The 26,578-nt window shown below is 41.9% G+C and overlaps 1 protein-coding gene across 4 annotated transcripts in view; it reads left to right on the forward strand.

Annotated features, from left to right (window-relative positions):
- PHACTR3 (phosphatase and actin regulator 3) overlaps nucleotides 1–26,578 on the forward strand; it is a 341,542-nt gene that overhangs the window by 305,643 nt on the left and 9,321 nt on the right. For 3 of the 4 annotated variants that reach the window (XM_058174777.1, XM_058174780.1, XM_058174778.1), the window contains 2 exons: nucleotides 11,494–11,549; nucleotides 24,972–25,033. In XM_058174777.1, coding sequence (XP_058030760.1) covers nucleotides 11,494–11,549; nucleotides 24,972–25,033 — 118 coding nt within the window. Of the gene's footprint in view, nucleotides 1–2,039; nucleotides 2,376–11,493; nucleotides 11,550–24,971; nucleotides 25,034–26,578 lie in introns of those variants that run through there. The other variant, XM_058174779.1, reaches the window with a different exon arrangement.

The following is a 26,578-nucleotide window of genomic DNA, read 5'->3' on the forward strand; positions in this document are numbered from 1 at the left end:
GGGTTAAAGAATGCATCATTGCGTCACAGGTTTGTTTATCATTCCTCCTCATCTAGAATTGTTCTGTCCAATTATTTCAATCCAGAACGTCTTCTAAGCCTTATTAATTCCTTTAACGAGTGGAAGAAACAGCCCTCTGAGAAGCATTGACCTTTAGATTGAAAGGCATACCATAATCACACTCACATGCCTATTGTGGTCAGAACAGGACAACTCGCTGTGGCCAACTTACCCCAGGACAACTTGCCACAGGACAATTCAACAATTCAATTTAATTATTCAATTTTTTAAAAAAAAATTCAATTTTTGTCATTCGCCTTCCATTCTATGCCTCCTTTCTTTCATGATTCTATTCCACCATTTCTTTGATATTAGTGTACCTTTTCTCCAGAAGTGAGATTCACATAATTTACTTACCGGTTCACCCAGCACCGAAAATATGAGCGTGTGTGTGCGCTCGCTTTGCTCGCGCACGCCACCTCCGTGCATATGTACGGCCTTCCGTGCATGAGCTTTGCTCACATGCGCAGCTTCAACGCATGCACACGCCTTGAAAACGTGGTTAAATAGGACATAGGCATGGCGCTGGGGCAGGTGAGCAGCTATTCTCACCAGCAGGCCTCTACTACCGGTTCGCCTGAACTGGTCGGAACCAGTTCTTGTCCCACAGCAAATTGTCCCACAGCAAATTGTCCCACAGCAAATTGTCCCATGACGAGTTTACCGATGCCCTGATCAAAAGCACCGCATGCTATAAAGTTTTTTTTCAAGCCAAAAGGGAATTTTAGCCCAAATTCGATTGAAATAGCATCAATTGCACTTGTGAATGATCTCTGAGAGGAACAGAATTATGCATCCATAGTTGCTTGACTTCTTAGCAGCCTTTGATACCATTGATCAAGGTATCCTTCTAGAGCAGGGGCCTCCAACCTTGGCAACTTTAAGCCTGGCGGACTTCAACTCCCAGAATTCCCCAGCCAGCAAAGCTGGCTGGGGAATTCTGGGAGTTGAAGTCCACCAGGCTTAAAGTTCCCAAGGTTGGAGACCCCTGTTCTAGAGTGAGAGTTAAGTGTGGGAGCCATAAAGTAGATCTGGGGTAAGTTCCATTCAGTGTTATAGGAGGGGAGAGTTGTTGCTCGCAGTTGCTGCTTTGTGGTGTGCCTCAGGCTTCAACATTCTCTCCATTTTTTGTTTCCCGTTTATATGAAACCCCTGAATGAACTCATCCTATGGCACGAAATGAGGCTATCATAGCAAGCAGATAATAGTCTGTTGTCCCAAAGGTGCTTTTTCAAAAGGCAACTGGACTTTGCTTTTCCTTGGAGATGTTTTGCTTCTCAGCCGAGCAGCTTCTTCAGTTCTTCAGTCCTGGATGACTGAGAATCTCCATAAGCATAATATTCAGTTGAATATCTTCCCTGGCTGAGCTGACTAATGATGCCATGAAGGTCTTGACTCAGTGTCTGGAGGCTGTTGGGTCTGGATGAGGAAAATTCACCTCCAGGACTGGTAATGTTCCATCTTTAGTTCTACAGTACGTGGGATAGCGTTACTGTACCAGGCCTGTCAAACTGGCAGCCAGTGCTGTAGCTTGAACTAGACTGAACTATTTGGAGGGCCTTCTGGACTCAGGTCCAGGATATTAAAAGGCTTTAAATCCAGGATATTTAAAGGCTTGCCTTTCTCCAAAGGTCCTGCTCCATTCTTTTCACTCTGACAGGAGGGAGATGTTTGGGTCTCATCCATCAAAGAATGTCATCTGGGAGGACCCAGGAAGCATATCTTTCCTGCCATGATACCTGCGTCTGGAACACCTTACCACCTGAGCTCCGATCAATCCCAAACCTGCTGGCTTTCTGGAAAGCATTGAAAACCTAGCTATTTACCCAGCTGTGGGGGATTGTGAAGCCCAGCTGTATTTATATTACATGATATTGCTTTTATTTTTGGCTGCCATTTTTCCTTTGAATTATAAGTTTTATAATGTGTGTTTCATGGTTTTGTACTGTGGTTTCCATTTCAATTTTGTTTGCCCCCAGAGTTGTTGTAGTGAGAAAGAAAGAAAGAAAGAAAGAAAGAAGGAAGGAAGGAAGGAGAGAGAAAGAGAAAAAAGAAAGAAAAAGAAAAAAGAGGGGGAAGAAAAAGAAAGAAAAAGAGAAAGAAAGAAAGAAAGAAAGAAAGAAAGAAAGAAAGAAAGAAAGAAAGAAGTGGAAGTGGGAAGCAAATATAAGATTATAGCTGCTACATTTCTTCTTGTGTTTTTTTATTAACCAAAATAGACATCAGATTTAAAAAAAACCATAATTAGCCTTGTTCTTTTTCTTAAAAAGAAAAAAAAACAGTTCTGTAACTATGTTTTTCTACCTGGCGCTTTCAGGAGTTTTTAAAATAGCATTCTTTGTAGTTCTTTCCTGTCAGAGAACATACTGATCTCAAAGAAAAAGTATGTGATGGTCAGGAATAGTGAGAATATTTCTCCCCGCTGTGCTTTTTTTTTTTTTTTGTCTTTCTTTCATATGCTGTCTCTTTTCTGATTTTGATGCCTTATTTAAAAAAAAAAAAAGAATCTGAGGTACGGACATCTTGTTCTACACTGAATGTTAAATAGTTCAGGGACAGTCCTTTGATTTCTGAGCTTAGAAAATAATTTGCACAGAACAAAATTAACAGGTTTAATTCTTGTGTGTCACTGCATGTGGGGGAGGACACACGTACAATCAAAGTATGATAGTACAATATTTGGAATTCACTCATGAAAAAAAGGTTTCTGCCATTCTGTATTCCGCATGGAATGGTTAATCACAAATATATACAAAACAGTGGACTTGATTGTTTGTTAATAAATACTTACATTTAATGTATGCATCTTTTAAAAAATGAATAATAATAATAACAACAACAACTACAACAACAACTGGAAGAGAGAGAACAAATCATTTTGGGATTAAGTACATGCACCCATCCTCTGCTGTATTGCTGAGGAAAATCTCTTCTGAGATATTTTGGGTGCTATAACTAATTTTCCCATCAGTGACAACAGATTTTGGGAGGGGATCTTTGAGACAGTCTTGTTCAACCTATTTCCCAGTATCATCTAGCTGTGCAATATAACTGCAAAAAAAAACCCTAATTGTAATTTTTGTTTTCGCCAACCAAGCTGTAGTTCCTAAATCATGGGAAGGGACCATGCCACTCAATTCTGCCTGGTCTAGCCCTAGCTTGAGTTTTATGTCAGTTTTGGAGCCCACGCTTTATAATGGATTCAAACGAACTCGAACTGGTTCAAAGAAGAGCAAAAAAGAATGATTAGGAGACAAGGAATGGGATTGAAGGAACTGGATGCGCCTGAGAAAAGATTGAGGGAGGATATATTCTTCGAATATTTAAAAGGCACAAGGTCAGGTAGAACCTTCTCTCGCTAATTTAGGTTTAGTGTGCAGGACCCAAGATTAGGGGGGGAAAAAAACCTTCCTAACAATAAGAGCAGAGAAGCAGTGGTGCCAATTATTCAGAAAGGTGGATGATCCTCTGAACACGTCCTTCACCAGATGCGTTCAATCAAAAGCCCTCTGTTGGGTGAAGTTCAATTTAGATCAGGGGTATCAAACTCACGGCCCGCGGCCCAGATGCATCATGCGCTGGCCACGCCCCCGCCCGGTTCAACGAAGGAGAAAAAAGTCACGATACGTCACGTGACGACACTGTGACGACGCAAATTTGACACCCCCGATTTAGATTCTTCCACTGAGCTGAGAGACTTCAGTGGCCTTTTCCAGGTCTGTGCTTTTTTTAATTTTTTTTTAATTAGATGTTTATATATTTATTCAATGTTTTTAATCCCACCTTTATTACTTTATAAGTAACTCACGGTGGCAAACATACAGAATAACAGAGTTCGAAAGGACCTTGGAGGTCTTCATAAATAAAAAAAAATACTTAAAACACCTTTCTCTTCCTATTTTCCTCACAAAAGTAACCTTGTGGGATGAGCTGGACTGAGAGAGAGGAACTATCCCAAAGTCGCCCAGCTGGCTTTCCTGCCTGAGGTGGGACTAAAAATCACCACCTCCTGTCTTTTAGCCTAACGCCTTAATCGCTAGACCCAATATTGGTTCATTCATAACATTGGTATAGCCCAGTGGTGGGATTCAGCCGGTTTGAGCCGGTTCAAGTGAACCAGTTGTTAAATTGTTGGTTGGCCCTGCCCCTTCCTGCTCTGCCCATTCCAGGAGTCCCCATGCGCCCTGTTTTGGCTCCCAGGTAAGTGCAGAGAGGTCTACTAGGCCCAAAATGGGGCACGGGGGGGCGGTGCACCTCCCACCCTGCGGCCCATTTTTGCTCCCAGGGGGGTGCAGGAGGGAGAGTGCTGCCTGTCACATCTGCTGGCCACGCCTACCATGGCCACGCCCACCCAGCCGATCATTAGGGCAGAGAACTGGTTATTAAATTATTTGAATCCCACCCCTGGTATAGCCCAATACATTTTGGAAACTGCGCCCATAATTTAAACATTTGTTTGTATGCATGCATATTTTACTGAGGTCTGTTGGAATAACTGTGATTCTGGGTTTAGCATATCTAGACTTGTTGATAAATTTGAAATCCGGTTGTGCCAAAGGGGATTCACGGGGAATATACCCTGAGGTGTGTGGGCAGATATCTTTATTTTCCAAGGAGGAAGGGAGCTTAAATTTTGTTTCTGTTATTTTTTTTCCCCCAAGAATTTTTCCAGGCACTGAAATAAGATTATGACAAATATCTCTAGGATGTTTCCGTGGGTGTTGCATAAAATTGAGCTTGGGTATAAAATGTGTGTTTATGAAATACGAGGCTTACTGTATGTAGAAACACCAAACCTTCCTCCTCAGAAGAGATTAGGACATGGCTTCCCTTTCTCCACCTTGAGATGGAGGATGAGATGAGAGATACCAGCTCCCTTCTCTCACCCCCATCCCGTTTACGTAACATTTGTAATCTAATAAAGCTTCTGGGAAAATCCCTACAGAGGACAGTGACTTGTTTTCAAATGGATTAGAATCGGGAAAACGTGACTAGAAAGTCTGGTGATCCTTCGATTTGGAGATCAGCTTTGCCAGAAGTCAGTATATGTTGGAGAGCTGGTGTCTCTTTCTGCTCTGGGGATAGTGGTGGGTTCTTTCCAGTTTAACAACCGGTTCGGCGATTGTGCGCTTTGTGTGCGCCCGTGCCAGATATGCGCTGTGCATGTGTGCACAATTCAACAGTTCTTTCACGTTAGTGCTAGGGAATTAAAACAGCCGAGGCGCGGCAATCCGTTCTGCCACGCTAATCAGCTGCGAAGATAAAGGTAAGTCAAGCGCAGGGGTGGCAGGCGGGCCCAGCTAATCGTTGGAGTGAGCCGGTTTGTCCAAACCGGTCCGAACCGGTAGAATCCTACCCCTGCCTGGGGATTGAATTCTGGGCCATTGGAGGAGAAGGGAGGCTCCCCATTTCTTTGGAACATATTGCTGGTATTCCCAGAACCCAATACAGGAAGTTTGTGCCTTACGACCGCAATTAAGCCCAAAATTTCTGTTAAGTGAGACCTTTGTTAAGTGAGTTTGGCCCCATTTTACGACCTTTCTTGCCGCAGTTGTTAAGTGAATCCCTGCAAATTCATGAGATAATCACCTGGTTGTTAAGGGAATCTGGCTTCCTCAGTAACTTTGCTTGTGAGAAGCTCTCAAAAAGAGGATCGCATGAGCCCCAGGACACAGCAACCGTCATAAATATGAACCAGTTGCCAAGCATCTGAATTTTGATCACATGATCATGGGAATGCTAAGGTCATTTGTGTGAAAAACAGCCATAAGTCACATTTTTTCAGTAATGTTGTAACTTTGAATGGTCACGAAACGAACTGTTGTAAGTGGAGTCCATTCGTATAGCATTCAAAGTATGGTTTGCTAACCTGGGTTAAATTTTTTAACAGTGTAGGTATGTAAAGCCCTTACAGGTGGATAGTTGATATTTGAGAAGTTGTGTCAGTTTAATAACCAGCTTGAACATGTGAAGGTGGCACTAAAACCAATTCTTATTCCTTGGGAAACGAGGCAATCTCTGAATTGCCATCAAAGGTCACTTAGCTGCTCCAAGATTTGTTTATTTTGATCCCACCTTCACTATTTTTATAAATAACTCTAGGCAGCAAACCAATCTAATATTCCTTCCTCCTCCTATTTTCCCCACAACAACCCTGTGAGGTAGACTGGACTGAGCGAGAGTGAATAGCTCAAGATCGCCTATGTGCTTTCATGCCTAAGGAGGGGCTAGAAGTCAAAGTCTCCTGGTGATTGGCCCAAACTCACCCAGTCAGCTGTCATACGTAAGGTGGGACTAGAACTAACAGTCTCCTGGTGATTGGCTCAAAGTCATCCAGTCAGCTGTCATGCCTAAGGCAGGACTAGAAATAACAGTCTCCTGGTGATTGGCCCACAGTAGTGCCCTTATTGTAGTGCCCTTATCCCATCATTCCCACCAATCAAGCAGGGATAAAATCCAACAGGTTCTGACCGATTCTGGAGAATCGGTAGTGGAAATTTTGAGTAGTGTGGAGAACCAGCAAATACCACATCTGGCTGGCTCCAGAGTGGGTTGGGAATTGAGATTTTGCAATATCCTTCCCCCAGGAGTGGGGTCAGAATGTGGATTTTGCAGTATCCTTCCCCTGCCACGCCCAACAAGCCATGCCCACCAAGCCACACCACACCCACCAAGCCACACCCACAGAACCGGTAGTAAAAAAATTTGGATTTCACCACTGCAGTGAAGTGAGGTAGTGCTATTGGTGAGAAGGAGTAAAATGAAGTGGTAGTATTATTAACAATTTGTCAAAGTCCCATTGACCAGAATTGGACAAGGATTACCAGTAATTGCTTTTAAGGGTTGACTTGCATGTGTGAATGGAAGGTCCTAGATTTAACAAATATGACTGGGTTTTCTTTTTACTACCACTAGGTACTTTTGAGGAAATTTTCATTTTTTAAAAATTCTGATTTGGGGGTACACAATGATTTGGCTTTGGGGGAACTTTGAAATGTCCAGGCATATAACTGTCTTGGGGTTCTTCAGATTCCTTGATAGGAACAAAATAGCAAGTTCATTTTTCCTACATGAAGTTTGATCTTATTTCTGCATCACGTTGCATTTTTTCCCCCTGTGCGTCAGCAGGAAAACCCAAATGTATATTAGCATGCATTTCTTTTAATTTTATATCATTGTCTATGCACGCTTCCTGATAGGCAATTTCTGTAAGTGATTTTATCTAATAGAAGGCTTTTTAATACACCTATTTCCCCTGAATTGACTTTTTCTGATGATATACTCATTTTTGAGCTGAGACTTTGGTGAAAAATGCAGATTTCAGCACAATTCAATGTTCCAGTTTGTTCCTAGGTTTGGAAATGTGGATGGAGTATATATGTGTGTGTTTGTGTACGTACAGTGTGTGTATGTACGGTATGTATGTGTGTGTGTGTATACCCAATATGGGAGGGAGCATACTGCTTCCCTTTCGCCTTTCAACTCCAATCCAGGAACCCTCAGGCAGTCCCTTTCACGACAAACTATTTTGTACCAAGTTTTTGTTTTGCTAATAAAGAAATAAAGGGAGACCAGTATAGATCTATTTCAAGCTATTTGAAGCTAGCTGATGATAGCTAAATAGCTTGAAATAGATCTATACTAGTCTCCCTTTATTTCTTTATCAGCAAAACACAAATTTGGTAATATATATATATTACACACACACACACACACACACACACACACACACACACACACACACAGAGAGAGAGAGTATGAGTGTATATTATATCTATCTATCTATCTATCTATCTATCTATCTATCTATCTATCTATCTATCTATCTATCTATCTATCTATATGCTCACTTTGCTCACATAAGAACAAAGCCAAAGCCTGAAGATGATGAGTGAGATCTCATCGAAACGTTGCCTAAATATTTCCAATCTTACACGGGAAAAGACCCGAACTTACCAAAACCTGTTATACGCATACCTGTGAAACCTACGAAAATAAATATATATAGTTGTTCGGCGAAAACCCGAACAACCAAAGACCTACATACAAACACCCGTGAAAACCTCAGAAAACCTCAGAAAACAAATATATATACACATTGCTCCCAGAAGCACGAAGCACGAAGCTGAAGCCTGAAGATGACGAATGAGACTTCGTCGAAACGTCACCAAGACACTTCCAATTTTACGCGGGAGAAAACCTGAATAACCAAAGACCTACATATATATATATGTAGGTCTTGGCATATTCGGGTCTTTTCCCGTGTAAGATTGAGAGTATCTTGGCGACGTTTCGATGAGGTCTCACTCGTCATCTTCAGGTTGGTGCTTTCGGCTCCATGCTTGTGCTTGCATACTTATACCCGTGAAAACCTATGAAAACATACACAGACACACAGACACACACACACACACACACACACACACACACACACACACTTTCCATATAATTCCATAATGATGGGAACTTGCTCTTTTGAGTAGAGGTTAACAACCTGTAACACATGAACAACATTTACATCCACAGGGCACCCCAAAACTTTGCTGCTAATTGTCAAGATAAAGATGACAATATCATCACAAGGCTTAATTCCCTTAATTAGTTAATTAATCCTCTTAATTTCCTTAATTAGATACGTTGATCTACTTTATTTATAAAAATAATAAAGACAGACTGAAAAATAAGTACCCAGTAGCTTTTTTAAATTAAATTAAATTAAACATAAGTAAATGAAAATTAACATAGGCCCCTCAAATTGCACTAATGTTCTTAACCTAGCCTCTTAAGAGAGCATCTGTATGAAAACAAACAAGCTCAGAGAAGACCAAAAGCCCAAACTCAAAAGTTTTCTTCTCAAGGGTCCTTGAGTGGCTCAGACTGTTAAGACAGTCTGTTATTAACAGCAGCTGCTTGCAATTACTGCAGGTTCAAGTCCCACCAGGCCCAAGGTTGACTCAGCCTTCCATCCTTTATAAGGTAGGTAAAATGAGGACCCAGATTGTTGGGGGCAATAAGTTGACTTTGTATATAATATACAACTGGATGAAGACTATTGCTTGACATAGTGTAAGCCGCCCTGAGTCTTCGGAGAAGGGCGGGATATAAATTCAAATAAAATAATAATAATAATAATAATAATAAGGGGGTTATGGGATAATAAATTCCCAATTGGGGAAGACTTGGTTCAAACTTCCTTATGCTGAATTGCTGATCTTCAGGATAGATCACATATTGGGCTAGGATGGAGGGCTAGTGTTTTTTTTTTTTTTACTGTTTTCTGGATTACATGTATTCCTTGATTTACAACTGTTCATTTCGTGGCCGTCTGAAGTTACAATGGCACTGATAAAAAGTGACTTATGACCGTTTTTCACACTTAATGGGCCACGGCAGCATCCCCATGGCCAGGCGATCCAAATTCAGACGCTTGGCAACTGGCTCGTGCTCATGAACAACTAGACACAAGAACAGTTTTTCCCCGAAGGCCATCACTCTGCTAAACAAATAATTCCATCAACACTGTCAAACTATTTACTAAATCTGCACTACTATTAATCTTCTCATAGTTCCCATCACCCATCTCTTTCCACTTATGACTGTATGACTATAACTTGTTGCTGGCAATCCTTATGATTTATATTGATATATTGACCATCAATTGTGTTGTAAATGTTGTACCTTGATGAAGGTATCTTTTCTTTTATGTACACTGAGAGCATAAGCACCAAGACAAATTCCTTGTGTGTCCAATCACACTTGGCCAATAAAAATTCTATTCTATTCTATTCTATTCTATTCTATTCTATTCTATTCTGTTCTGTTCTGTTCTGTTCTGTTCTGTTCTGCTCTGCTCTGCTCTGCTCTGCTCTGCTCTGCTCTACTCTACTCTACTCTACTCCACTCCACTCCACTCCACTCCACTCCACTCCACTCCACTCCACTCCATTCCATTCCATTCCATTCCATTCCATTCCACTCCACTCCACTCCACTCCACTCCACTCCACTCCACTCCACTCCACTCCACTCTACTCTACTCCATTCCATTCCATTCCATTCCATTCCATTCCATTCCATTCCATTCCATTCCATTCCATTCCATTCCATTCCACTCCACTCCACTCCACTCTACTCTACTCTACTCTACTCTACTCTACTCTACTCTACTCTACTCTATTCCATTTCATTTCATTCCATTCCATTCCATTCCATTCCATTCCATTCTATTCTATTCTATTCTATTCTATTCTATTCTATTCTATTCTATTCTATTCTATTCTATTCTATTCTATTCTATTCCCACCTAGTAACCCTTCCAACTTCCCCTTTTGTTTTTATCAGCATTAGCAGAATTTGTTTGCTTATCAGATAAAGGAAAGATTTCATCCATTTGCTTGAAAACCAATGTCCCTTTTTTTTTTTTTTTTGGCACACCAGCAAACCAACCTAAGCTTTTGGTCAATTTCATGCCTTTTTTCTTTGCCTCCTTCCCTCTTTTATTTCTCTTCTTCTCTATTCCACTGTTCATTTTATATATTTAGTGTTTCCTAGGCTGCAGTTTAAACCCCTACCCATTAACCCCCATAAAAGCCTCTGCCAGGACAGAAGATGGTCTTGTGAGATTACAGATTAGATATTACAGAGCCTCTCCCTGGGATTGGGGGAGGAGGGATGGGCTGGAGTCTCATTGGGGATTCAGGATCCAATCACAATGGCTGTGATCATCTGATCCCGCAGAGGCAATCGGGAGGCTCTAGTAAAAGGAGAGGCATTACAAACACTACAAGTAGATGCTTCGTGATGCTGTGTGCTGCTCCACACAGAGACACACACTCTCTCTCACAGGCGCAGCTATTATATGCAGCGCATTAGCAGGCATCGCTGCCACATTTTCTGATCAAGGAACCACCTGCTCACACAATCCGAATTATCTTCTGCCAAAGGGCAATGCTGTCCTGACATATCTCACGGGGGATAACTAAATAAGGAAACAACCCACAGCAGACAAAACTGGCAGGGGGAAAAAAAACAACAACGTATTTTTATTCATTTTTATTTTTTAAAAAGAAAAGATGAACAGAAGTTCCTCCTGATGCTTGATGCCACATTCCCAGTTTTTATTTTTTTCTGCCAAGAGTCAGGGAAATATATGGGTCAGTGAAGCCAACTACAGAAATAGCTATCCTCTGTTTAGCTATCCTCTTGCTTACATTTGGGATGAAACAGAGAAAGTTCTCTAAGGGTAGACCGAGTGCCTTTGATTCCGGCTCATGACCTAACTCTTAAAAGCCAACTCTGATTGGTCTCAGGACAAACTGGACTTGAGCAACTGGAAAAAAAAAAGAAAGAAAGAAGGAAAGAAAGAAAAAGAAGATCTGACAAACCAAATCCAAGAGACAATGGTTCAAAACGTCATCTTGATTTTCTTTCGCAGGCGATTGAGCCAAAGACCAGCTGTTGAGGAGCTTGAAAGACGAAATATCTTGAAACGTGAGTATTGGAATGCTTTCTCTGATGAGCAACTTGTTTAATTGTTTTGTGTGTGGATCATGGAGTGCTCTCCTCTAGAAGGAGAAAGTATGCCTAGGCATTTACTACTAAGCAGAAACTTTCCCCTATCTAAACGTGTTGGGCTCAGAAAATCATATTAATTCTTAGAGTAGCTCTGCAGTCATTAAGAAAACTGACAGTATAGTAATGTAAATATTCATGGGAATACAGTATACAGATCTAAAATGTGCTGAAGTCTTTGTTCTCTTTGCTCTCAGAAGAGTCATGTGAACTATTTCACGATTATTCCCATTCTGCTTGTTGTTGAGGCCAAGTGAGAGCTCACTTGGAGGAGAACACTCACTGAGTCTGGCAGAGTTTTGGAGCCGTGTCTGTACTTATTAGCTTCTGACCTAGTGTACCAGTAACCAAATTTAGATTGTAGGTATTTTAAGAAGGAAAATTAAAGATGACTGGAGATTCTTACTATTAAAAGTACAATGTGTGCTGCTTTCCAGGCAGAAGAAAGATCAGATTATTTGCAGAATGCTGTAACCTTGCTAGGCAACACAAATTCTAATTAAGCCACGAAGAGGTAGATTTCACTGCCATCACTGTGTAAGTTCTGCAGCAATGTCATCACTTTTCATCCAACTTTATTTCACCAACTGCATCAATATTTCACTAACTGCACATTTGCTCAGGGCTTCAGACATTATGCCTTCTAGTCAGCACCAGACAATTATAGAGTCCTTGAACTTTTTCAGAAGTTTTTCAGTATCTCACAGCACCCTTCATCAGGTGAAGTGGTAATAGTCCTAGCAGCTGCATTCATTCAACATGCTAAGCTTGGTAATGGGGGGGAAACAGCTCTGCTCACATCACTCTGTATGGCTCAGTGTATTTACAAATTCAGGAAAATGGGCTGATTTAGTATCCAGGTTAAGAAATGCAGCCAGTGAGTCAGCCATCTGATTTATGCTTTTTCAAGTCACATGCTATCCAAAGATTAAGGCCAATGCAATTCCCCTTCATCTCCAATGCAGAGAGCACAAGCTCAGATATTTTACAAAGAGGAAGATATATATAATATATATATATAAGGGAAGATTGCAATCCTAAAGTCAATTTCTTGCAAACAACTTCCATGGATTTAAGCAGGACTCTCTCCTATACAAACTTGTATCAGATTGGACTGGGCATGATTTGGCCAAAGCCTATTGCTGAGTTCATGCAGCTGCCTGGCATGGACTCTCTTTTCTCTGCCATAGCCCTTGTGCAATCGATTCGAATAGCTATGCCTCAGCCCCCCTATTTGCAATATAAGGACTGCAATAGAATCATTCTACCATGAAGTTATTCAAAAGGTCATTAGGAAAAATGCATTTTGAAAACTCCAAATATGAGAGTGTCTTTTTGGGGTGGTCTTTGCCCGTAATGACCCTTTCCAGAAGGATCCCCAGCTTCCAGAATTCACATCTGTTGCAGTCTTAGCACATCTGGGCTGAGAATATGCATAAATGAAACTATGTTCCAGCCAAATGGAGTATAGTTATGCTCCATAGATTCCCATGAAGGAGAGTCAACTGTGGCATGGAATTTGTCACGTGTTATTTACCTTGTGCATTCAAAGTGTGCAATGAGACCCAGATTCAAGAACAGCTGACTGGGTAACTCTGAAATGGCCAGTGGCTGCACTCACCCATTACATTACTTAAACAGATTGGATCAGTTGCATTCATGCTTGCTAAAGTTGTTCCTCACTGGCCTTTTTAATGTCTTAATATGTTGGGCAGCCTCTTTGGTTTCCTAGTTTAATTTACTGGGCAAATCAAGAAAATGGATCAATTTAAAAAGCAACTAAAGTTATGCTATTGAACCAAGATAGTCTTTCTTAGCTAGCATGCCTCACAGATTTGTAGAATAAAATTGGAGGAGAAAGTACTGTGTACATCATCTTGAGTTCTTGAAGAAAGGCAAGATGGATGGATGGATGGAAGGAAGGAAGGAAGGAAGGAAGGAAGGAAGGAAGGAAGGAAGGAAGGAAGGAAGGAAGGAAGGAAGGACATTTGAGAGAGATTAAGATAGTAGTGATGTATAGTGACCTTATCAACACATGCAAACACACACACACCCCAAAAATTGTTAGTAATCTTCACACTTGAATATCTCTATATAGAAATGTGTGCAACTGATGTCTAATCCAGAGAGGACTGGCAAATGTGAAAAGGAGTTCTATATCCAACATTATTATCCTTTTATTATGAGCTGTGGTGGCGCAGTGGTCAGAGTGCAGTACTGCAGGCTACTTCTGCTGCCTGCTGGCTGCCTGCAATTTGGCAGTTTGAATCTCACCAGGCTGAAGGTGACTCAGACTTCCATCCTTCCGAGAGGGGTAAAATGAGGACCCAGATTGTTGGGGGCAAGAGGCTGACTCTGTAAAACCGTGCAGAGAGGGCTGCAAAGTACTATGAAGCGGTATATAAGTCTAAGTGCCATTACTGTTATCACACTTTCAGCAAGATAAAGCATTGGTAGATGCCTCCTCCTGTGAAGGGATGGCCCTCTAGAACCAGAAAGAACCTTTATCACATATCCAGTACTCTTCTTATAATGAGCTGGACACAGGCAGTGAAGTCAGAGGCCTGGCCTGAACTGACAGCAAGACGAGCAGAATCAAAAGTGAGAGACTATCCTCCACCCTGGATGATGATCATTTTGCAACATCAGTTACAGTGGCTGCTCAACTGGGGCTTCCCTGGAATTGCTACTCCTGTGGGAAAACGCCTGATGGATTTAATTGACTTCCGTGTTTCAAATGAAACTCCCAATCTCTGTGTGTCAGATGTGCCACCAAGCAGATGGCCATGCCTATACATCAAGAAAGCACGTTGAAAGCTTGACTAGGTGGCTCGGTGGCTAAGCTTGTTGATCAGAAAGGTTGGCAGTTCGGCGGTTTGAAACCCTAGTATGGGTCTCCTGCCTGAGCAGGGGGTTGGACTAGATGACCTCCAAGGTCCCTTCCAACTCTGTTACTGTAACTGTAGCTGTTCGAAAAGTTAGCTCTACAAAAGCAGGGCTGAGGAGTGCTTCCGCCTATAGGTTATCATAAGCCTGGACTAGGTTTGACAGCAAGCCGATAGGTAATATCTCCTGTAAATTCCTTGAATCAGGAATATGATTTTCGATCAGAGAGCAAGGTTTTGCTTTTGTCATGGGCTGCATTTGTGTGCACAAATGTCTTGGAGCCGTAATGGTTGCCCATAGCTACCTTTCCATAAGCCAATGCAAAATTTGCTCCATGAATGTTTGAGCTGTCAGTGTTTTGTCCTGCTGCTTATGTGATAACGATAGCAGGTGAAAAACACTTGAATTATGAGAAAAGGTTTTTTTTTTTACTTACTTTATTTTGATATGGTCCATGTTTTTGTTCATAAGGCAAACTTAGTCTATTCACTCAAAAGAAGTGGCATGGGGCAGAGCTTCTTCTGCATTTCACTCAGGGGTCTCCAACCAGGCTCAGGACCAAAGGAGGATCAAGGCAAAACGATATCTGGGACCTCCTCAGGAACAAAATATGGGTGGACAATTCCTCTGCAACTTCCTAGAGATGAACTAATATTCCATACTGGTAAATTAAGATCCGGCAGTGGTCCAACCTCAGTCTTCCTCTAGAAATCTCCAGCATCTGTTTGGATCTATAGTCCAGGGGTCTCCATCCTTGGCAACTTTAAGCTTGGCAGACTTCAACTCGCAGAATTCTGGGAATTGAAGTCCACCAGTTTAAAGTTGCCAAGGTTGGAGACCAATGGTGAAATCCAATTTTTTTTACTACCGGTTCTGTGGGCGTGGCTTGGTGGGTGTGGCAGGGGAAGGATACTGCAAAATCTCCATTCCCACCCCACTCCAGGGGAAGGATACTACAAAATCCCCATTCCCTCCCCACTCCTGGGGGAAGGATATTGCCAGCCAGAGGTGATATTTGCCGGTTCTCTGAACTACTCAAAATTTCTGCTACCAGTTCTCCAGAACCTGTCAGAACCTGCAGGATTTTACCCCTGTTGGAGACCCCTGCTATAGTCCATATAAGCTGGTTGGCCAGGCTTAGAACAAGCAGTAGAAGGCTACAACAAATTGCAGAAATTACAGATAAGTTAAGTTGGGGTATCTTCATTCATCAGGTGCCTTTAGAACAGGGATAAAATAGGTTTTTTGAGGGGTTTTTTTAACTTCCAGGAATTTGTTCTGGAAGATATTTCTGTACAGGGAGTGAAATATATTTCTGGACAGGGAAGGGAAGGTATTGGACAGGTGGCCATGCAGTGATTGTTCTTTAAGCATGGCTAAAATCTACTCTGATGCAGTACTATGTATGGGAGTTGAGCTGAAAAAATACTGGTAAGGAGAAGATAGAAACCAAAGATGAATTGATGGATGGATGGATTGATGGATGGACAGATAGCTAGATAGGGGGGAGAGAGAGAGAGAGAGAGAGGGAGGGAGGGAGGGAGGGAGGGAGGGAGAGAAACATAGATAGATAGATAGATGATAGCTATAGATAGATAGATAGATAGATAGATAGATAGATAGATAGATAGATAGATAGATAGATATGATAAAGATAGATAGATAATAGATCGATAGATATAGATAGATAGATGATAGATAAATGATAGATAGACAGAGAGAAACATAGTTAGATGAGAGAGGGAGAGGGAGAGAGAAACATAGATAGATGATAGATAGATAGATAGATAGATAGATAGATAGATAGATAGATAGATAGATAGATATAGATGATAGATATAGATAGATGATAGATAGATGATAGATAGATAAATGATAAAGAGAGAGAGAAACATAGATAGATGAGAGATGAGAGAGAGAGAGAGATGATAGATATAGATAGATGATAGATGATAGATAGATGAGAGAGAGAGAGAGAGAAAGAGAGAGAGAGAGAGAGATGGGATGATAAATGAGTTTTAAATCACATGTCTGTCTGATAGAGTTGCTTAAGCTTATGTCTGTGACATATACTCAGTCATGTTGGATGTTCTGGGTTTGCTGATATCAAAAGCATTTTTTATATCTTAAACATGAGGACCATTAGCAGCCACGTCAGCATATACTCCTAGCAAGCATATTGCTTTCCTGGCTGTGCTCGGAAGTGACACCAGCCTTTCCAGCAGATAGATGTGAAAATTATTCTGACTATATTCCGCATGATTAACAATCCATCAGGCAGGACTGAGCTCACCTATCCACTTAATCCTCCTTGCACAGGTCTGCTTCCCAACTGTTCAGAATAGTATCACTGGTTTAGTTGGCAATAAATAAATAAATAAAAACCAGAAACACCCCCCACCCCCTGTCAGCCTGATTCAAAGGGCGGCAGGGAGAATGGCAGCCTGGGTTTTGAAGCCCTTGCTTTCAATGCAAAGCTATTCTCATTGATCAGTTAATAATAACTTATTATAATAATAATTATAATAATATATTATATATAAAATAATATATTATAATAATAACTTATTATTATTATAAGTTAATAATAATATTTATTAACAGATAAGTTAATAATTTATTTAATAAATAAATAAATTCCTATTGTTTCCTTTCATTATATCCAATTAATATAGTTATTACATACTTATGCTTATATAAGCATATATCTGGATTACTGCAATGCTCTCTACATGGGGCTCCCCTTGAAGAGCACCCGGAGGCTCCAGTTGGTCCAGAATGTGGCTGCGCGGGTGATAGAGGGAGCCCCTCTTGGCTCCCATGTGACACCTCTCCTGCGCAGACTGCACTGGCTACCTGTGGCCTTTCGGGTGCGCTTCAAGGTTTTGGTAACTATCTTCAAAGCGCTCCATGGCATAGGGCCGGGTTACCTACGGGACCGTCTGCTGCCACCGATTGCCTCCCACCGACCCGTGCGCTCTCACAGGGAGGGAGTCCTCAGGGTGCCGTCAGCCAGGCAGTGCCGACTGACGACACCCAGGGGAAGGGCCTTTTCTGTGGGGGCCCCCACCCTCTGGAACGAACTTCCCCCAGGACTTCGCCAACTTCCTGACCTTCGAACCTTTCGCCGTGAGCTTAAGACACATCTATTTATTTGCGCAGGACTGGACTAGAATTTTAAATTTTAAATTTGGTTTTAATGGGGTTTTATTATTTTATCGCAATTTTTAATATTCGGCCTTATTTAATAAGTGTTTTAATCGGTGTTTTATTTTGTATTTATATGTATGTTTTTATTAGGCTGTAAACCGCCCTGAGTCCCCGGGAAGATAGGGTGGTATAAAAATGCGATTAAATAAATAAATAAATAAATAAATAAATAAATAAATAAATAAATAAATAAATAAATAAATAAATAAATATATGCTTATATATTGTATAGTTATTTCATGCTTATGCTTATATATACTGTGTGACTAAATAAATAAATAAATAAATAAATAAATAAATAAATAAATAAATAAATAAATAAATAAAGTTGCAGATCATGCAATGGTGCAGAAAAGACTTTGCGATTCCCACTGCTAAGCAGTAGCTGGTGGGGTTAATGCACAAAAGCTAAAAAAAAACCAAACACACACACACAACCGCCCTCTTTTGCATAGCTTGAAATGCAGATCGATATATTGGATTAAATAGGATTAAATAGCAGCTTTCTAGCAACAAAGGGATGCCGCGCCGACTCATCATTTTATCCGCCGCATCAAATGGTCTTGTTTAAATGAAGGTGATGTCCAAGTTATCCAAAGTTAACCTCAAATCCCCCCCCCCCACACACACACCTTTCTTTTTCTAGCGTCCTATGCCAGGGTCATTTCCCCACCTCCATTATTTTTCTTTCTTTTCTAGTCAGTGACAATGGTTCTAGTCGGGCAAACCCCAAATCTTTTTTTTTTTTTGTTTACATTTATATCCCGCCCTTCTCCGAAGACTCAGGGCGGCTTACAGTGTGTAAGGCAATAGTCTCATTCTATTTGTATATTTACAAAGTCAACTTATTGCCCCCCCAACAATCTGGGTCCTCATTTTACCTACCTTATAAAGGATGGAAGGCTGAGTCAACCTTGGGCCTGGTGGGACTAGAACCTGCAGTAATTGCAGGCAGCTGTGTTTTAATAACAGGCTTCTTACAGCCTGAGCCACACAGCGGCCCTTGAAATAACCTTCAGGCTTATAGTTTAGCTTAGTGATTCTCAGCCTTTGGACTCGCCAGCTGTGCTGTTCAAAGCACCTTGGTGCTGCTTTTCTCTCACGAAGAGCCTTTTCAGGTTTACAAGAAATCGTTTGTAATCAATCACATTTCTCTGAGATGGGTGGCATATAAATATGATAAATAGAGATATGGGAGAGAGGGGGAGAAGGAGGGAGGGAGATTTGGGGATACTTATGGTAAATTTGACAATTATTTTTACTGCTGCAACTTTACCGTAATGAAAGCTAACTAGGGCTGAACCAGCATTTGTCACTGTGAGACCCGCCTTCTCCTACTCCAGCTAACAGGCCTGAAATATTACCTTGTTCTGCCCCTAAAGCACAAACTTTTTCCAGGATCGCACCAGTCCTGGTTCCAGCCAACATTTTCAGCTCCTTTTGCCTTAATGCTCCCCACAGGAGAATGCCCATTTTGTGTCATACTGGCCTGAGAAGGCCCCTTCTTCTTCTTCTTCTTCTTCTTCTTCTTCTTCTTCTTCTTCTTCTTCTTCTTCTTCTTCTTCTTCTTCTTCTTCTTCTTCTTCTTCTTCTTCTTCTTCTTCTTCTTCTTCTTCTTCTTCTTCCTCTTCCTCTTCCTCTTCCTCTTCCTCTTTCTCCTCCTCCTCTTCCTCTTCCTCCTCCTGGAGGTGTATTACTGCTAGTATTGACAAATATTGTTCCACCTGATGGTTTTCCAAATCTGAATCCCCCTTTAGAGCAGGGGTCTCCAACCTTGGTCCCTTTAAGACTTGTGGACTTCAACTCCCAGAGTTCCTCAGCCAGCTTTGCTGGCTGAGGGACTCTGGGAGTTGAAGTCCACAAGTCTTAAAGGGACCAAGGTTGGAGACCCCTGCGTTAGAGGGAGTGTCCTCCATCTCACTATAGGTCAGCCCTTCGAAGTAGCGCAGGCAGAAAACCAAATGCATAAATACCAACACTAACTTTATTGTTAACAACAACGGAATGAAAGCTCTTGTCCCTTCCCTTGCTTTTACTTTCCAAAGAATTAGGGAAGGTGCCTTCTGAGATGTTTTTCTACCCCCCCCCCACACCCCTGGTCCTTCCTCTGGGTTCAGTTTTGTCTTGTCTAGGCTGTGTCTCTTTCTCATATCTCCCAAGGTAATTCTTACAACCCCATGGTCATTGTACGAGCTACTTTAGCCAGGGAGATGTCCACAATAGCAGTGGTACCATACAAACCCCAAGGGTGGTTTTGGGAAGAAAGAGAGAGTGGTTTGGTTTTGTTGTCCTGTCCCACCAGGCTTCCTTTTTACTGAGTCTTTCAGTGTTGTAAGCTAATTTAGAAACCTTGTCGAGAGCAAAGGGTGTAAATAACACTCGTGCATTTGGCACTTCAGAGCCGAAGAAATTGTCTCATTAAGATGACAGGCCTGCAGCCAGAAACTTAATTATTAATAGGTGGAAGAGCAGACTGCTATTACGGGGCTTATTCATTTTCCTGGCAGTGGTGTAACTTTATGATACTATAAATCCTTCTTACACGGGGCACAAGTTGGTCACATTGGGTCTTCAGGGAAGAACAAATGATCAGCCCATCACCCAAGGGCAAGAAGACCCCCTAAAGCAGGAGGGGTGGCTTCTTCCCTGGGGAGAAAATGTCATCCAGATCAGATCATATGGGATGGATGCATAGTGGACTAATCTCACATAAGCAACACACTTTATAACGCTGGTGGCGTTATATGGTGCCATGGAAACCTGCTGGATTTGCTAAAGCCATTATTAAAAGCATTTACTATGGCAGTGCAGCCCTTTGGATCTGATTCTCCCAAAGTGCCACGAAGCACACAAGAACATACTGTATAGGTGACACCTGCTTGGCCTTAAAGCACCTGCATCTTTGCAATCTTTGGAAAAGACATGAGCATTTTAAGAAAGCTAAGCAGATGCTACCTGTGACTCCTGCATGCCCTGAAGCACCTTTAAAATATCGGATGCAAAGTACTACAAGCCTATTATTTATATGCTTCTGAAACCAAATGGATATTAATTCAGGGAAACACCACTAATGTATGAACCAGGTATGAAAAAGAGATGACCTAATTTTCTTTTGAATGGACACGAAGCCTCTTCGTGTCTCTTTATTGGTCAGAATGCTGTCCAATAGCAATAGCAATCACCCTTAGACTTATATATCACTTCCTAGTGCTTTACAGCCCTCTCTAAGCGGTTTACAAAGTCAGCATATTTCTCCCAACAATCTGGATCCGCATTTTACCCAACTCGGAAGGATGGAAGGCTGAGTCAACCTTGAGCTGGGTCAGGATCGAACTCCTGACTGTGGGAATGCAGAGTTAGCCTGCAATACTGCATTCTAACCACTGCACCACCACAAGATGATCAAACAATACAGGGTGGAATGGACGGGTTCAGGATGCAAATGAAATTAAGTGTAGATGAGATTCAATTTAGACTGCCTTTGATCATGCTTCTCCTTCTCATAGGTTACATTTGATTTAGACCAGGGCTGTCCAAACTCGGCAACTTTAAGACTTGTGGACTTCAACTCCCAGAATTCCTCAGCCAGCAAACCCTGATTTAGACTATCTTTAATCATCTATTCCACCTCATAAAACATTACAAGTTGCTAGCAATTTGGGGGAGGACTTTGGGGCAGTACCCACTTGTTGTGTTTGTGTAGACACTGGACCTTGGAAGTCCTAAAAGGGGTGTATATATTAGTTTCCTCAACATTTTCAACCAGCTCATACACATCTGGGATTGGTACTTATTTCAGGACGCTCATGAATATTCCTATTATGCAAAATTAAGACTGCTTCCTTGACAGTTTTTCCATAACAGCTGAGGTAGGGATTTCCATTCCTATGCTATCCCCCTCGCTCCCTCCTCCTTCTGTTCGTAACCAGCAGTTCCGGCTAAATTAGAATTTAATTATTAGGTCTGTGCAGCTATCGCATTCAAGAGCAACTGGGAGATCCTAGTTGAAATCTACCCTCAGTCACGGAAGCTCCCTCTGCTCCCTGAGCAAAACCTATAAAAAACCTTTTTAAAATTTATTTATTTATTTATTTATTTATTCATTCATATTTTTATACCGCCCTATCTCCCTAGGGACTCAGGGCGGTGTACAGCCATATAAAAACAACATAAATATACAAAGTAAAACATTAATCTAAAAAACTTATTAAATAGGCCAAATATTTAAAATAGACATATAAATAATAAAACCCAATTTAAAACCAAATCTAAAATTTAAACAATTAAAATTTAAAAATCTAGTCCAGTCCTGCGCAAATAAATAGATGTGTCTTAAGCTCGCGGCGGAAGGTCCGAAGGTCAGGAAGTTGGCGAAGTCCTGGGGGAAGCTCGTTCCAGAGGGTGGGAGCCCCCACAGAAAAGGCCCTTCTCCTGGGCGTCGCCAGTCGGCACTGCCTAGCTGACGGCACCCTGAGGAGTCCCTCCCTGTGAGAGCGCACGGGCCGGTGGGAGGCATTCGGAGGCAGCAGACAGTCCCGTAAGTAACCCGGCCCTATGCCATGGAGCGCTTTAAAGATCATTACCAAAACCTTGAAGCGCACCCGGAAAACCACAGGCAGCCAGTGCAGTCTGCACAGGAGAGGTGTTACATGGGAGCCACGAGGGGCTCCCTCTATCACCCGCGCAGCCGCATTCTGAACTACCTGGAGTCTCCAGGTGCTCCTCAAGGGGAGCCCCATGTAGAGAGCATTGCAGTAGTCCAGACGAGATGTCACGAGAGCATGAGTGACCGTGCATAAGGCATCCCGGTCTAGAAAGGGGCGCAACTGGCGAACCAGGCGAACCTGGTGAAAAGCTCTCCTGGAGACGGCCGTCAAATGAGGCTAAAAAGGCTATTTCATTGCCTTAAGCTCTTGAACAAAGTGCAGAATATACATCTAACAAAGAAAAATGCATAGCAAGTCATATCCAGAAAGGTGCTTTAATGAATGCCGGAGCAAAAGTTGTAGCATCTAGAACTCTTCAAAGCAGCTACCTCTTTTCCTTGGACGATGTTCTTGGCCTTTGCAGCTGCCACGTGATCTTGGAAAACAAGGAGGCAGCTGTAAATAGCTGTTTACCAGTGCTACATGTTCATCCTGAAACATCTCTTAGAAATACAATCTGATTTCAATAATTATTTTAATTAATGAAATTTTATTGTTTCTCAAATGCAATTTGTAGGTAACAAGATGCTCGGGAGATACATTGCTTCCATTTTATCATCGCTGGTGGCATGTATTCCTGCTTTTTAAAAAACATAGCTGAGGCTACCTAAGCCGAAACCACATCTTTGCTGAAGCCTCTAATTCATATTCAAGGCTGAGCTTTGGCTGCTCATTGTCAAGTCTGCAAAGATTTCAGTCTCTCTCCGGTTACGATGCGCCTGAAAGCAGCTACTATCCTTCCTTCCATAAATAGCACCACGTGGCTGCCTCTGTTCTGAGAGTTTGGGAGGGAGCAAATATAGAGATCTGGACTCTAAAAATACCTTCTCTTCCTCCCCCCCCCAGACTTCCTTCAAGCACTATTTTTTAATGCTTGTTAACCAATTGATGGATGCAGAAATTGTGCTTTTGATTTAATGTAGAAAATGCCCTCTAGTGGACTGGTGTGACAATGTGCAATGCAGATTTGTTCCACAATCCTTCCTTCCTTCCTCCTTTTCCTTCCCCCCTCCTTATATTCCCCTTCCTTCCTTCCTTCCCTCCCCCCTCCTTATATTCCCCTTCCTTTCTTTCCCCGCTTCCTATATTCCCCCTTCTTCCTTCCTTTCCTTCCCCCCTCCTTGTATTCCCCTTCCTTCCTTTCTCCCTTTTCCTTCTCCCTCCCTATAGTCCCCTTCCTTCCTTCCTTCCTTCCTTCCTTCCTCCCTTCCCTCCTTTCCCCTCTCCTTATATTCCCCTTTTCCTTTCTTCCCCTTCCTATATTCCCTTCCTTCCTTTCCTTCCCCTCTTTGTATTCCCCTTCCTTTCCTTCCCCTTCCTGTATTCCTTCCTTCCTTCCTTCCCCTCCATCCTTCCCTTCCTTCCTTCCTCCCTTCCTCCTTTCCCCACTCCTTATATTCCCCTTCTTTCCTTTCTTTCCCCTTCCTATATTCCCTTCCTTCCTTCCTTTGCTTCCCCTCCTTGTATTCCCTTTCCTTTTCCTTCCCTTCCTTCCTTCCTCCTTTTCCTTCCCCTCCTCCATCCCTCCCTTCCTTCCTTCCTCCTTCCTCCTTTCCCCTCCTTATATTCCCCTTCTTTCCTTTCTTTCCCCTTCCCCTTCCTTCCTTCCTTCCTTCCTTCCTTCCTTCCTTCCTTCCTTCCTTCCTTTCCTTCCTTCCTTCCTTCCTTCCTTCCTTCCTTCCTTCCTTCCTTCCTTCTTCTAAAATGGTTTTAAAAACCTGCATTTTTTTTCCAGGTCACACGTGCATAGCTTAATTTAGCAACAGGCAGCCCTTGATAGAGAGAATCCATGAACTCATATCTGAAGACTAAGGATATATTTCACGTAGCGTTCCAGCAGCTGCAGCCGTGCTTATTTTTAGCCTCACTGTGTGAAAATGATCAAGCTTGAATACTAACAGTTTCCGTGTATAAAAAGGGTAGGGATTTAACAGAGAGTATCTCTTTAAGACACAATTTCATTTATAGACAAGGAATCCCTTCTTCCCCCGCCCTCTCTGCCAAATGTAGGAAGAATCTATAATAAGATTGGCATCATCAGAATATTAGAAGGCAAAGGAATGCGTGGGCGTAGATTGCTGGCTATTGTTATAAATTAATCAACAAAATTACAGGAGCCTAGCCGAGTAAATGTACAAGGAACGTGTGTTCCCTGAAGCAGCTTCTCTACAATGTTCCAGCTTGTAAGGGCAGCACGGATGACTCAGAGAGAGATGTGGCATCACAAAACGATCATTTAGACTTCTAAAAGTCTATCGATTTTCCCTCTGAAAACACTCCTCATTGTCCTGATGGAGGAACGGGGTTGGCTGATCCACATTTGTTGAAGTCCGGTTTAATTGGCCACCAGCGAGGAGAGCTGACACTGGCATCCGCGAAAACCCTCACGCTTAAAGGAGTGTGGGATGCTCCTGGCAGAATACCAAACCAACTGAGCCGTGTAAAACGCTGGTGGTGAAAAGAAAAAAAAAAAAAAGACAGGGGCAGCAAAAGTTGGTCTTGATGAGGAAAGTCATCTCTCTCTTCATATTTTCTGCAGAAAGGAATGATCAAACGGAACAAGAGGAAAGGAGAGAGATCAAGCAGAGGCTGACGAGAAAGGTAAGATCCCTCTACATCTTCTCCGTCTCGACCAAATATTTAAACACATAGTTACCGTGATGCTGTGCTGCAAGCCAGACGGATTTGCTCACCAGTGCTATCTGAGCTAATTGAATCCGTTGACTAGCAGTGGGACGATGCTTTGGGGAGGGGGGGGGTTTGTCCTGCAACTTTTTCTCACCTCTTGATAACACCTTTGAGAGAATTATACCGATATTTTGGATACAGTCCAAGAATAAGCATCATTAAGTCCTACCCTTTGCTGGACAGTGATTTACCATTTACATTTAGCTTAATAAGGAATGTGTGAGTTGGCTAATACCTCGGAGGACAAATTCAAACTTTTCTTGGCAGGCTTGGTAATTGAGCCAAACCAGAGCAAGTGTATTGTTGTCTGGGTAAGCAAAATGAAACACATCGATAAAGGAGACCTGGCTGGGCAAAAGAGTGCATGAGAAGGTTCTTGGAAATGTATTGGATCATCATCTAAATACGAGAAAGCAGTGTGATGCAGCAGCTAAAAAAGCCAATGCAGTCTTAGTCTACACGAATAGATGCATTGCATTCAAAGCACAGGAGGGAATAGTGTCGCAATACTCTCTACTCTACCCCTACACAACACTTGGAATGTTGGAATGCAGTTGTGGCATTACGGGGGGGGGGATATGGAGTTAGTTCAGAGGAGACCTACCATCATACTAAGGAAACTGGAAACCAAACCTTACGAAGAGTTAGGTGTGTTTAGCTTTGCAAATTAGATGGCTAAGATGCATGTAAAAGGCTATGTAAGAGGGAGTTCTTGCTAGACAAGAATCAATGGGTTGAAATGAAAGAAAATCAGATTCATGTTGAATAGCAAGAGGAAAGTCCTGATTGTAAGAATTCTAAGCAGCAGAATGGTTTAGCTGGAGCTAATGGTTGATTCCATCTCTCCTTAAGTTTTCAAATAGAGCTGGATGATTATTTGTCAGGAACCATTTGATGAATGATTACTCTGAACTGGACTAAATGACCTGTAAGGTTATCTCATAAATCTATCAGTTCTGTGATTTTATGAAAATCACGCAGGGATTATGTCTCATCAACTTGGATTTGAGATTCAGTTAGAAGATATGCTGAATGTATCACAATTCCTCCCACCAAAATCTCAACACACACAGTTAAAAATGGGACTAGGTATTTATTTAGAAGGGACAAGGTCCTAATAGAAGCAATTGGAATTACTGCTGACCCAAAAGTTTCTGATAATCGGCCACATTACATCTCTCTATGCCAGTAACAAGAAGTGCTGCCTAAGGAAAATTCTCAGAAAGGGATTCATTTGTTCGGTCATTCGTTCCCCAAGAGAATGCACAAATCTTTTGTGGAAGTTCTAAATATAGTCTGGTATTAAAAATACATTGCAAAAGCTCCTACAAGTTTCTCTCATCAATGTACCTTCAGACTCTATGAATAGAAAAGTACTGTATAGATGAGGATGAAATTTTCTGTCATTTCATCAAAGTTTCTCATGTAGGATTTTCAAACACTCCCAGAGGTTGAGTG

Source organism: Ahaetulla prasina, chromosome 3 (assembly GCF_028640845.1).
Source record: "Ahaetulla prasina isolate Xishuangbanna chromosome 3, ASM2864084v1, whole genome shotgun sequence".
Taxonomy (NCBI): domain Eukaryota; kingdom Metazoa; phylum Chordata; class Lepidosauria; order Squamata; family Colubridae; genus Ahaetulla; species Ahaetulla prasina.